Source organism: Megalobrama amblycephala, linkage group LG24 (genome assembly GCF_018812025.1).
Source record: "Megalobrama amblycephala isolate DHTTF-2021 linkage group LG24, ASM1881202v1, whole genome shotgun sequence".
In the NCBI taxonomy this organism is placed as follows: domain Eukaryota; kingdom Metazoa; phylum Chordata; class Actinopteri; order Cypriniformes; family Xenocyprididae; genus Megalobrama; species Megalobrama amblycephala.
In genome coordinates, this window is record NC_063067.1 from 6018018 (window position 1) to 6031166 (window position 13149).

General features: G+C 35.3%; 1 protein-coding gene across 8 annotated transcripts in view; it reads left to right on the forward strand.

Annotated features, from left to right (window-relative positions):
• Positions 1-13149, forward strand: part of nhsa (Nance-Horan syndrome a (congenital cataracts and dental anomalies)) — a 135182-nt gene that overhangs the window by 114817 nt on the left and 7216 nt on the right. For 2 of the 8 annotated variants that reach the window (XM_048177179.1, XM_048177185.1), the window contains exons 3-7: positions 1153-1292; positions 1381-1425; positions 5700-5762; positions 10399-10594; positions 11888-11935. In XM_048177179.1, the coding sequence (XP_048033136.1) occupies positions 1153-1292; positions 1381-1425; positions 5700-5762; positions 10399-10594; positions 11888-11935 (492 nt within the window). Of the gene's footprint in view, positions 1-1152; positions 1293-1380; positions 1426-5699; positions 5763-7499; positions 9132-10398; positions 10595-11887; positions 11936-13149 lie in introns of those variants that run through there. The other 6 variants (XM_048177184.1, XM_048177186.1, XM_048177181.1 and 3 more) reach the window with 5 other exon arrangements.

Here is a 13149-nt window from a genome sequence, read left to right on the forward strand (position 1 = left end):
CTTTTTTTAACTTGTTGCTAACACATTGAAGTTGTTTAATTGCAAACGGATTTTGGATATCTCAAACGGTTTGGCCGTGGCGAGGCAACGAATTTATGGCAAGAAAAGGGAAACAAAGTGTTATAACTTCTGCATACATTAATTGATTTTGATGAAACTTCGGCTTAGTCTTCGTTGTACAAGGCTGATCACATGGATGTGACTATTGTGATTCAAAGTCATAGCGCCACCAACTGGAAGCAGAAAATGTGTCACTTTCAGCATACATTGAGATCACCCTCTTATTTTTACCTGATTTGCTTCAAAATTCATCAGAATAATGTTAAAACTTGGCACATGTAATCCTTTGAAAATGGGCAGGGAGGAGGGGCTCTATAGTGGCACCTTGTAGTGCAGTAAATGTGGAGTGAATTTGACATAGTCCTTTGATGTTTAACCGTTTTAAGTGCCTATTGCCCGCTGTGCACAGTTGCCCTGAAGCCACCGGGGTGGCGGTGCCACCGGGCTTGGGCCCGCCATCGCTGCTCGCAGCTATATTTTTTATTGTAGTTTTAGTTTGAGCAATTTTAGTACTTAAACTTATTTTATTTCATTTACTTGCCAAGGTAACATTTCTAAAGTTCTTTAATTTTTTTAACTCTAGGTTTTTCATCTAATATTTATCATTTATTTTATTTTACCTTTATTTCAATTAACGAAAATTATTTTAATAGTTTTAGTTTTCATAACAACACTGTACATGACAGAATAGAATTATTAAAACTATAATATGAAAATTAAAATTCCTAAAACAGAGATTTATTTGTAATGTATAAGCAAAAGTGAAAAATGTCAAATGACGTAATAATTTGCCACACACCATGATACAATTTAAACCATTAAATCTTCACTTTACAGATCAATAAAAAATGTCAAAAAAAGGACAAATCCAAAATGTGATTATATGTTCAAAAGTGTGGATTATGATTTCACAAACTCACACTATGCTGTTTCTAATTACTAGTGGTGCTTGAAAGCATCACTGTTATACTGCTCTTAACAAGTATTAAACTTCAGCGTTTGTGTTCCACACATGATTTATTCCTCAGATCAAGTGTCTTGTTGATAGAAATGACTTATGGATTTCTCTTTTGTGTGTGGATCTGCACACAGACCAGCAGCAGAGGCAGGAGGTCAGCGAGAGACAGCGGAGGGTGACCATCTCCATCTCCATGGCTCCGCCCATGATGCCCAGCTACCCGTCGCCCCGCGCACACAGGAGACGCCAGCAGAGAGAGAGGCCGCTGACAACGGTAAACACCTGCCGCGCTGGAGACCTGAGCTATAGTGTGATTTCCTGTAGACGGTGTGATGATGATGATAGTGTGTCTGTGTGTTTAGGAAAGGACAGAGAGAGACATAGAAACTCAGACAACACAAACACAGGTAAACACACGCCTGTGTGTCACGCAAAACCCACGCTGCACTGCATGGAGACATTTCATTTTAGCCAAATCAATCCACCACTGTTGTCCTTTATTTGTGTATTTTTGCCTTCAAATATCCCCTTGTGAAAGAAAAATACACTTTAGCATACTTTAAAAAGCAAATGCTAATGTTTTTGGACACTTTATTGCATGTTAATTGCAATTAAATAAAATGTATTACACTTAAAATTTACATTAAATGCAGTTAATGGAACTTAAGAGTGTTTTTGACCCACTTAAGTAGGACTTAAATATATCTAAATATGTAGTTATAATTCACTTTAAAAAAATGCTGGGTTAAAAACAACCCAAGTAGGGTTGAAAATGGACAAACTCAGTAACTGGGTTGTTTTGACTCAACAGTTTAGTTAAATATTTGACCCAACCAGCTGGGTAGTTTTATTTAACTCAACTATTGTTTAAAAATGACTGTATTGCTTGCCTAAAATAAACCCAAAAAGGTTGGAAATTAATTAAAACATTTTTTTATTTTTATTAATACATTTAATAAATAATAATGAATTAATAAACATTTATTAAATTGCTTATTAATAAATGTTTACCTTTTGACTATTATTGTTGCCTCTAGTAATTATGTGTCTGATTTTTGATTTCCAACCTATTTTGGGTTCATTTTAAGCCAGCCATATATTCATTTTTAAACAATTGTTGAGTTAAATAAAACTGCCCAGCAGGTTGGGTCAAACATTTAACTAAACTGCTGGGTCAAAACAACCCAGTTGCTGGGTTTGTCCATTTTCAACCCTACTTGAGTTGTTTTTAACTCAGCAATTTTTAGTGTTACATCTATTGTCTTTGAAATTTGGCGAATAGCATTTATCCCAATGTAATGATGAAGTAGCAGTTTAGTACATTTAATATATATGAACTTTATATGTAATATCAAATAACTCACTTTACATGTGCTTTAGTATGTTAGTAAACACATCAGAATGAGTATTTCTTTAATGCATTACAAAATATTATTAAAACAGTGATTTAAAATGTACTCAAAAGTAAAGCTTTTTACTTGACATTAAAGTTCACTTTCTGTAAGTACACTTAAGTATCCTTTTATTTCATTAATATTATATTATATTATCTGCAGTACAGTTTTGATTTGAAGTGCACATTAAAAACAATGAAGTGCACTTCTTTTTACAAGGCTCATTATGAAGCTCGTTTCTGCCACTGAATAAAAAAATAAAAAAGGTAATTGCAACTTTTTATCTCATAATTCTGACTTTATTTCTCAGAATTGAAAACTTGTTATAAAGTCAGAATTATGAGATATAAAGTCAGAATTGCGAATTATAAAGTCAGAATTACAAGTTATAAAGTCAGAATTGCGAATTATAAAGTCAGAATTACAAGTTATGAAGTCAGAATTGCAAGTTATAAAGTCAGAATTACGAGATATAAAGTCAGAATTGCGAATTATAAAGTCAGAATTACAAGTTATAAAGTCAGAATTACGAGATATAAAGTCAGAATTGCGAATTATAAAGTCAGAATTACAAGTTATAAAGTCAGAATTGCAAGTTATAAAGTCAGAATTGCGAATTATAAAGTCAGAATTACAAGTTATAAAGTCAGAATTACGAGATATAAGGTCAGAATTGCGAATTATAAAGTCAGAATTACAAATTATAAAGTCAGAATTGCAAGTTATAAAGTCAGAATTACGAGATATAAAGTCAGAATTGCGAATTATAAAGTCAGAATTACAAGTTATAAAGTCAGAATTACGAGATATAAAGTCAGAATTGCGAGTTATAAAGTCAGAATTGCGAGTTATAAAGTCAGAATTGCGAGATATAAAGTCAGAATTGCGAGATATAAAGTCAGAATTGCGAGTTATAAAGTCAGAATTGCGAGATATAAAGTCAGAATTGCGAGATATAAAGTCAGAATTGTGAGATATAAAGTCAGAATTGCGAGATATAAAGTCAGAATTACAAGTTATAAAGTCAGAATTGCGAGATATAAAGTCAGAATTGCGAGATATAAAGTCAGAATTGCGAGTTATAAAGTCAGAATTGCGAGATATAAAGTCAGAATTGCGAGATATAAAGTCAGAATTGTGAGATATAAAGTCAGAATTGCGAGATATAAAGTCAGAATTACAAGTTATAAAGTCAGAATTGTGAGATATAAAGTCAGAATTGCGAGATATAAAGTCAGAATTATGAATTATAAAGTCAGAATTACGAGATATAAAGTCAGAATTATGAATTATAAAGTCAGAATTACGAGATATAAAGTCAGAATTACGAGATATAAAGTCAGAATTGCGAGATATAAAGTCAGAATTGCGAGATATAAAGTCAGAATTACAAGTTATAAAGTCAGAATTACAAGTTATAAAGTCAGAATTGCAAGTTATAAAGTCAGAATTACGAGATATAAAGTCAGAATTGCGAGTTATAAAGTCAGAATTGCGAGTTATAAAGTCAGAATTGCGAGATATAAAGTCAGAATTGCGAGTTATAAAGTCAGAATTGCGAGATATAAAGTCAGAATTGCGAGTTATAAAGTCAGAATTGCGAGATATAAAGTCAGAATTGCGAGTTATAAAGTCAGAATTGCGAGATATAAAGTCAGAATTATGAATTATAAAGTCAGAATTACGAGATATAAAGTCAGAATTACGAGATATAAAGTCAGAATTGCGAGATATAAAGTCAGAATTGCGAGATATAAAGTCAGAATTACAAGTTATAAAGTCAGAATTACAAGTTATAAAGTCAGAATTGCGAGATATAAAGTCAGAATTGCGAGTTATAAAGTCAGAATTGCGAGATATAAAGTCAGAATTGCGAGATAAAGTCAGAATTACAAGTTATAAAGTCAGAATTACGAATTATAAAGTCAGAATTGCGAATTATAAAGTCAGAATTACAAGTTATAAAGTCAGAATTGCGAGATATAAAGTCACAATTACCTTTTTATTTTTTATTTCATGGCGGACACAAGCATCCATAGCTCATACCTTGTGAAGCATGTAATCAATATGCATGTTTATAGAGTATTTTTTTCTTCATGAAATCATGATGGTTCTACATTATTCATTCATTCTTCGGTCTCACAGTTTGTATCTTTTGACACATAATGAATAAATCAGAAGCAGGTGATCAACTATATCGGCCAGGCTGCCAGTTCGGTTCCTCTTTTTTTTTTTTTTTTCAATTTAATGATTATTTAATGATTATTTTGATCCAGCTGATCTAAAAGCAGGGATCATCTCTCTGGATGTCGTGTTGTAAGGACATTATTTGTACCAGGCCAGTCATTATGAAAATAACTCCTCTTTTGCAGCCAACCCTGCAGCCGTGAGGACAAACAACATTCATTTCTTTCTTAAACATCTTATAACAACACTATTATTTCAGGATGTCTTCAGGTTGCTGACAGGAGTTCAGTCAGCTGTGCTGGATTATATATCTTTACTTATTGTAGTGCACATGACCTAACCAGGTGATAACACACAATATCATCTTATTCATGTTCATTTGTTAGCATCCGCCTTTATCAAGACAAACAAAAGCAGTTAAAACTTGTATTAACTGCATTTAACCAAAAAACTAATTTCTGGGTTTTGGCCTGCAAAAATACATCAACCCTCTGTGTGCATCGGGTAGTCCCGCCCACTCTGAATTCTGACTGGTCCAAAATTCTCCTCAACATTACTGCATATTAAACATCAATTTTTTATTTGCCGTGTGTGACTGAAAAGTTCTTTGCTTTTGAAATGCGTTGCACCTGGTTAGGACACATGCTGCGTCCCATTTTGCATTCTATCCGTCCTACATAGCATGCAAGAGAAGAATTAGTGCATCTCAAATTATAGTAGGTTGAAAATAGTATGCTAAATGTTTGTGACGAATGGAAAGATACTTCTAGAACCAAATTGCACTGTGCTAGTATGTACTTTTCCATCACAGCACAGCTTACTTGTAGCGCACACTATATATGTATGTGAATTGGGATGCACGGCATTTCAGTGCTGCAGAACTGAGGACGACTTCTTAATTATATATAATCACCTCCATCTATATCATCACATCATGTTTTGACAAGCACAATGAATCATGACTGTTCTGTCAGTTTAAATGACTGGAACAGTTTTGCATACACAAGCACCAGACTGTGATTCCCTCATTATGTTCATATCTGTGTTCATGTTCATCCTCATATTCATAATCCATCTTTGTGTTTGTGTGTGTGTTGTAGTTCCAAAGCACCCGGTCCTCCTCCCCTACTGAGTGTTGTCATTTTTCCCCATGGAGCAGAAAGGTATTTTACCCCAAACGTCTCCTAGATTCTTCTTTCACGCTGATCTAGAAACAGTTTCGCATCCCTAATCAAATCATAGTCATGGGGATGAGGCTAAAACTGATTGAATCTTTGACAAAAATAAGATTTGGTTTGGTAGAATCTTTAAGACAACGTTTTAACATTTATGAGCTTTAATATAAATATTTACTCAGATATTGTTAACTTCTGAATGAAAACCAAATCTTAACAGGGTTCTTTGAGCTTTTGTCTAACATCTATAACTTCTCTTCTGATGCTACTGCCTTCTTTAGTTCCTAACATCAGCCTGACCTTTCATCTGGATATGACAACATCAAAATGATCTTCTGTGCATGTGTGTGCAAGTCTGAATGAAATAGTTGTAGACCAGTGTCAGAAACTCATTAAGGGGGAATTGGTTTTTGAGGGCATCTTACAAAAATATGAAGCAGCACAACTGTTTTCAAAATTGATAATAATCAGAAATGTTTCTTGAGCAGCAAATCAGCATATTAGAATTATTTTTTTGAAGGATCATGTGATGCTTAAGATGCTGAAAATTAAGCTTTGATCACAGGAATAAATTACATTTTACAATATATTCACATAGAAAACAGCTTATTTTAAATTGTAATAATATTTCACATTTTTTTTACTGAATTTTGAGGCATTGGTGAGCAGAAGAGACTTCTTTCAAAAACATTAAAAACTGACTCCAAATTTTGAATGGTAGTGTATTTTTATGGAGCATATAAAAGCACACATCATGTCGTTTATTTATGTCAAATACTTCAATTGATCGCATATAACCACATCTCAATGTTTACAATTATGGTTATCAACTATACAGTTTAACTCAGAAGTGCTGTAAATAAAAACAATAAATGCACTTTTAGAGCACATTTTAAATAATTTGCCAAATAAAAACAATAAACAAAAATAAAAAAAAATGTATTTTTGCATATCTGAGTGTTTTTGAATTACTCCTATTATCTGCCCTCACCTATATGACATCCACAGTTTCTGCAGTGACTTTCAAAGATTAGTTCACTTCAGAATTAAAATTTCCTGATCATTTTCTCACCCCCATGTCATCCAAGATGTTTATATCTTTCTTTCTTCAGTCAAAAAGAAATGAAGGTTTTTGAGGAAAACATTCCAGGATTTTTCTCCATATAGTGGACTTCACTGGGGTTCAACGTGTTGAAGGTCTAAATGTCAGTTTCAGTGCAGCTTCAAAGAGCTCTACACAATCCCAGACGAGGAATAAGAGTCTTATCTAGTGAAACGATTTGTTGTTTTTTAAAAAAAATAAAAAATAATATACTTTTTAACCACAAAAGCTCGTCTTGCACTGCTCTGCGATGCACCACGCATTACGTAATCACGTTGGAAAGATCATGCGTGACTTAGACGGAAATATCGCGGTAGGGCAAAAAACTCCATCTCATTTTCTCCTCCAACTTTAAAATTATTTGACATTGTTGTTTTGCCTTTTTTTGTAAAGGACGTTTGACTTAGTCTTCACACGTTCGCTTTGTAAACACTTGATCAGTACTTCCGTCTATGTCACACAAGACTCTTATTCCTCGTCTGGGATCATGTAGAGCTCTTTGAAGCTGCACTGAAACTGACATTTGGACCTTCAACCCGTTGAACCCCAGTGAAGTCCACTATATGGAGAAAAATCCTGGAATGTTTTCCTCAAAAACCTTAATTTCTTTTGGACTGAAGAAAGAAAGACATGAACATCTTGGATGACATGGGGGTGAGTAAACTATCAGGACATTTTAATTCTGAAGTGAACTAATCCTTTAAATCCTCAAATAAAAATCTCTGCAAGTGAAATTCACTACAAATGCGTTTTTGCCCAGATTTAACCCTGGTATAGACCTAGTAATGCTGTATAAATCGACACTTGCTCAGACTAATAAAACACTGTCCTTCTCATGCTCTCTCCAGCATTATGCTCCTGAAACAGTATGTGTGGAATGTCTACGACACACACACACACACACACACACACACACGGAAGTGCGCTAGTCTGAGGTTTCCTAATGACAGGGTTTCCAGGGTAGAGCTGCTGTCTGACTGCATGTGTGTATCTGTGGCAGAAAAATATAATTGCCCATCAACTCCCGGCACTGTGGCTTACCCACAAACCCCTGCCTGAGTGCCTGACTCCAAGATAGATCCTTTAGAGAGTGAAAACGAGAACAGAGACACTCTGTCATGAGTTCCCTATTGAAATGTTGTCTTCAGTTCACACTTGTTGTTGTCTGTCTTTTCTGATCCATTTTAAGAGATATGCAGGGTCAAAAATGAATGCAAGTAAAAAATTGTCTTTGTTCCTTATAAAGTGACCAGCTGTGACCTGTAAGTTTGATTTACAGGCTGGTAACGTGGAACTGCAACATAATGCATGTTTCTAAGTTGAATGATAAAAACAATAATCTGAAACTCATCGACAAATCCATTGTTATTAAGTGAGCAGAATCATCATATTAGAATGATTTCTGAAGGATCATGTGACACTGAAGACTGGAGTAATGATGCTGAAAATTCAGCTTTGATCACAGGAATAAATTATATTTTACTATATATTTTTTGATCAAATAAATGCAGCCTTGGTGAGCAGAAGAGACTTCTTTCAAAAACATTCAAAAATCTTAATAATTCGAAACCTTTGCCTAGTATTGTACTTATTTATTTAATCACTTGCCATTGGAAGATTGCCAAAATGTGCATTTTGGACCATAAACATAAGTCTTGTAGACATATACTATAACTTTAACTTTCTCAGGTTTCCTCGCACTCCTTTACGCTCTTTCTCTCTTTCTGGTCTTAAACTTCATGAATGGCATTCTTTCATTCCCCTGATGTCTCGTTTCTTTTCTAATCAAAATAGCTTTTGAACACGAGCCAGATGGAGAAATCAAACCGTCACATTTGGCTCTTTCCCAGCCCCCTACTTTCCCTCTTCTCCTGCTCATTTTTTGGCTCCATACCCTCCTTCTCCTTTTCTTTTTTTCTGCTTTGATCCCGTGTTTTCCAATACTCCACTTCACCCCTTGCCCCTCGTTTCAGCGCCGGAAAACAAAAAGGCCATAAACTCCCTTTGATTCTGTCCGTCTGTTTTTGTGCCTCTTCCCTCTTTCTTTTCCTCCTCCTCCTCTGGTTTTGGGAGAAGTTTCCGTGGTAACACTTTTTTTTGGCTGCTGTTTATTGTGAGATCCTCATTGGGCGGCTGGGAAAGCGACACACATAAACTCAATATCACAGCTCTCTTTAACATTGTGCACGTTCATATGTGGCTGGGTGACAGCCACTGAACGCTTCAAACCTTTTACACTCTGTAAACTCCACAAGGTAAGTTTGTACAGTAGCTTTAACTCATTAGATTAGCTGCAAAGTTAGCTGACAGGATTTAGTGAGTGTACTTCAGCTGGTGCAGTGGATGACAGCTGAAAAGTGGGAATTGAACACTGAAGTGTTGTGTTGTGTGCTTCATGTAGATATGCGTCCTCCTGGGTTGTTTAATTTCTTATCATTTTTTCCTGAAACTGTTTTACACTAATGCATCTTCATTGTCATTTGCTTTGCATGCGTCAATGCTTCTTTATGCACGTGCATGTATCTTTTGTAACTAAAATCTAAATGTTCTTCAATTTATTCCCCTTTTTCACAGACCTCATGAAATCAAAATAGGATTTTTGTTGCTTTTAGCTTATGTCTGTTAGCATTGAAGTTTTCTGCTGCTAAAGTTACTTTTAGCAGATATACACATAAAAACATACAGTCTTCTTCTCCAGGAAATATGGACCAAGAGTATTAATAATGTATCCAACTTTTAAATATTTCTTTAGCCACTGACTAGCAAAAAAATAGCAAATTATGACTGTGACGTAAATAAAGACCATTGGCTATTTATAAGAATAAAGGTCCAACTTCCCGTTTCATTGGGAAATACATCATAGGAACATTAAAGGGTTAGTTCACCCAAAAATGAAAATTGTCATTAATTACTCACCATCATGTCAAATTTCCAAACCCGGAAGACTTTCGTTCATCTTCAGAACACAAATGAAGATCTTTTTAATGAAGTCTGAGATTTCTGTCCCTCCATTGACAGCCTACGCAACTACCACTTTCAAGGCCCAGAAAGGTTGTAAAGACATCATTAAAGTAATCCATATGACTATAGTGGGTTAATCTCTCTATGAAGAAATGCAAGTGCTTTTTTGGTGCAAAAAAACATAATTTACCACTTTATTTAGAAAATATTAATCTCCAACAAAGCACTTGCTTCGCTTTTTAAAACTGAGGTTAATTCACTAGAGTCACATGGATTACTTTAATGAAGTCTTTACTACCTTTCTGGGCCTTGAAAGTGGTAGTTGCGTAGGCTGTCTATGGAAGGAAAGAAAGCTCTCAGATTTCATTAAAAATATGTTCATTTGTGTTCAAAAATGAAGGAAAGTCTTGTGGGTTTGGAACGACGTGAGGGTGAATAATTAACTAACACTTCAACTGCGCTTATCAATTGAATTCATGGGGTCTTGAAGTTTACAGCAGTTGGAAACATCACAACCGCAGAAAGCTCATACTGATATTCTTTGCCGTAATGTTCTTCTAGGTTGCTCCTCCAGTTGATTCAGATTCAGAGGCAGTGGCTCTGGGCCACTGGCCGAAGTGCCCGATCCCAAACGTGCCCTCAACGTTGGACAAACAGACAAACTGGGCTGGACTGTTACCATTACCCACCCCAGAAGAGAAGATGAAGACAGACTCTCAAGTCATCACCTCATGCATTGTTCCCATTAATGTAACAGGTAAATGCTTCTAGTGTTTGCTGGCGATAATGCATGCTGAGTCAGAACTGAGTATGGCACTTAAATGGTAGTTCATAGCAGTTATAATGTTTTTTTTGTAAAGGAAAGTTTCATTATAATAAGGAAAATTAAAGAAAAGCCAGTTTCGTTCTAGTATTGCTCAACTGCATACTATAGGGCTCAAGTCTGGTGACGTTGTCACTACTGAAGGAGAACTTTGGTCCATTAGGATCTAGTGATGTTGTAAAAGTGTGCGAATTTAGTATGTAAGGGAATCCTAAAGAGCAATGATAACAGATAATGCCAGGAGCTTTGTGCCAATTCTTGATTAAGGGTGTGTTTACACTTGTAGTTCGGTTCTCAAAGAAAATGATACATTTAGTCCAGGTTCGTTTAGCATTCACATTTCCATTTTTAACATTGAACCTAAAGATGCAAAACAAAAAAATGGCTTTTATGATGTATATTTTGCAACAGAACTTGTCGAACATCCAAAACAATGTTGCGAGGAGACACGGTTCTGATGCCTATACTGAACTGTGAATGGCAACATCGCGACTATCATGAGAAAAAACTGGTGTCCTTTCTAGGGTCGCATCTTGTGGCATCATATCCTGTTTAAATGACTTTGGTCCATGTTACGTTCATATTTCAGTTGAACCCCACCAGAAAGCGTTCGTTTGAAAGCGGTCCAAGACCCATTTTTTTAAGGGGTCTCGGTCCACTTGTTTGGTGTGCACCAGGCTTCTGATGGCAGCATTCACACTTATTCAAATGAACCACACTAACAGAGAAATCTCATTTTAATTGAACCAAACCTGACAAGTGTGAACACACCCTTAATGCCATTTTTGGGCAGTAGCCCAAATGGTAGGTCCAGAATTTAACTACAGCCTTTTTTAAAAAATGCATTTTATTATTTTTATAAATAAGACTTTAATTTTAGCTGTTTTCTGTATTTCTCATTTACTATCATGTTATACAGTTTATATCATCAACTCTCAGTATTGGCCATTGAAAAACGGCTAATGGTTGACATCAAAATGTTTAGCATTAGCATTTCAGCCTTCATAATCCCTGTATCAGATCAGAAATGACAAGATATTGGCTTTTACCTGCCTATATTTTTGCTATAATAGTTTTGCTAGTGCTAACATAACAGAAACAGTCTGTTACATCTCATAACTAAATGCATATGAAAGCATCAACATCTTGACCAAAGTTCTCCTCTGGCATCAATGAACAGAAGGATCACCTTGTGAGAACGCTGAATTTTGCGTGTATTGTTTTCAGAGGAGGGCGCCAACGCTACTTCCCCCTCAGCGATATCAGCTTTGCTAAGTGAGAGATCTTTTACATGTCCATTAAGTTTCCCTTTTCAGTCTCAGTGCCACTTCATTCCCTAACCATCACCATTTAGAACAAAGTGTGGAGAGAGAGAAAGGGGTTGGCATCTCAGCTATATAAACACTCTTATTTTGGCGGTGGCTACTAATTTAATAAATAAACAGTTGGTAGTCCTGAAACATAGATGGCTAAGGTAAACAGGGGATTTTCAGGTAGGGAAACTTTCTGTCCTCTATAATGTTGTTTTAAAGCACTTTTAAAAAACTCATTCTGTTTTTAAAGGGTAAAATATAATAGCTTTACACTTTTAGGCCATTTGCTAGTTGAAGGTTTAACAAGGCCATGATCAGATCTTCGTTATTCCATGACATGTGATAAATGTTTTAACATAGATGAAACATGGTTTGAAGAAGTTTCATTTTTCAACTTGTCAAAAGTGGCCAAACTGAAGAAATACATTAGAATAATAACAGCATTAGACACACTGGAAAGTAGGTTAAAATCTGCAAGTCATAAAATTTTAAACAAAAAAGTTCTTAGTTGTCTTGGTAACTTTCTTTGTGCCAGGAAATGCAAAGAGTCAAGAATGCGTTTTGTGCATGCTAATCAGTTGCATTAGAATTACAAAGAGGCCAGATATATCTACTCCAGGCTTCACTGGAACAGGACTTTTGCAGTGCGTGTCAGCATGGATTGAGTCAAAGACAGTGTTGACTGGAAATTGTACATCACAGGCGCAGTGGTGTAATTGGTGCTCAAAGGGCCAAGCCTGCAATCACATGAGAGTCATGATGCATGACACACTGCACAAACATCAAAACAAATAGAGCTTCAAATAAAGAGTACAGCAGCAGGCTGCAGTCTAGAGAGCAAGGCTGGGGTCGGGTAGGACAGTAATACTCCCATTTTCAACCCTGGTTGTTTTCTGTTCTGATGTCCTGAATATGTCGCTCCTTTCACCTTGCATGACATCGCGTATTGTCTGATGTAATTTTGTGTCAGTTAAAATATTTTAACATGACTGAAACCATCTTTTTTTTGTTACATTTATGATTTTATAATACATGCATTTTTTTCTTCTGAGATGTATTGTTCAACTTAAGCAGAAATTTAGACTTCTATATGTGATGTTAAAGCACTGTTATATACTGTAAAATGTTATAAATAAATATAAAGATGTATTACACTTATAATATATAATATGTTAA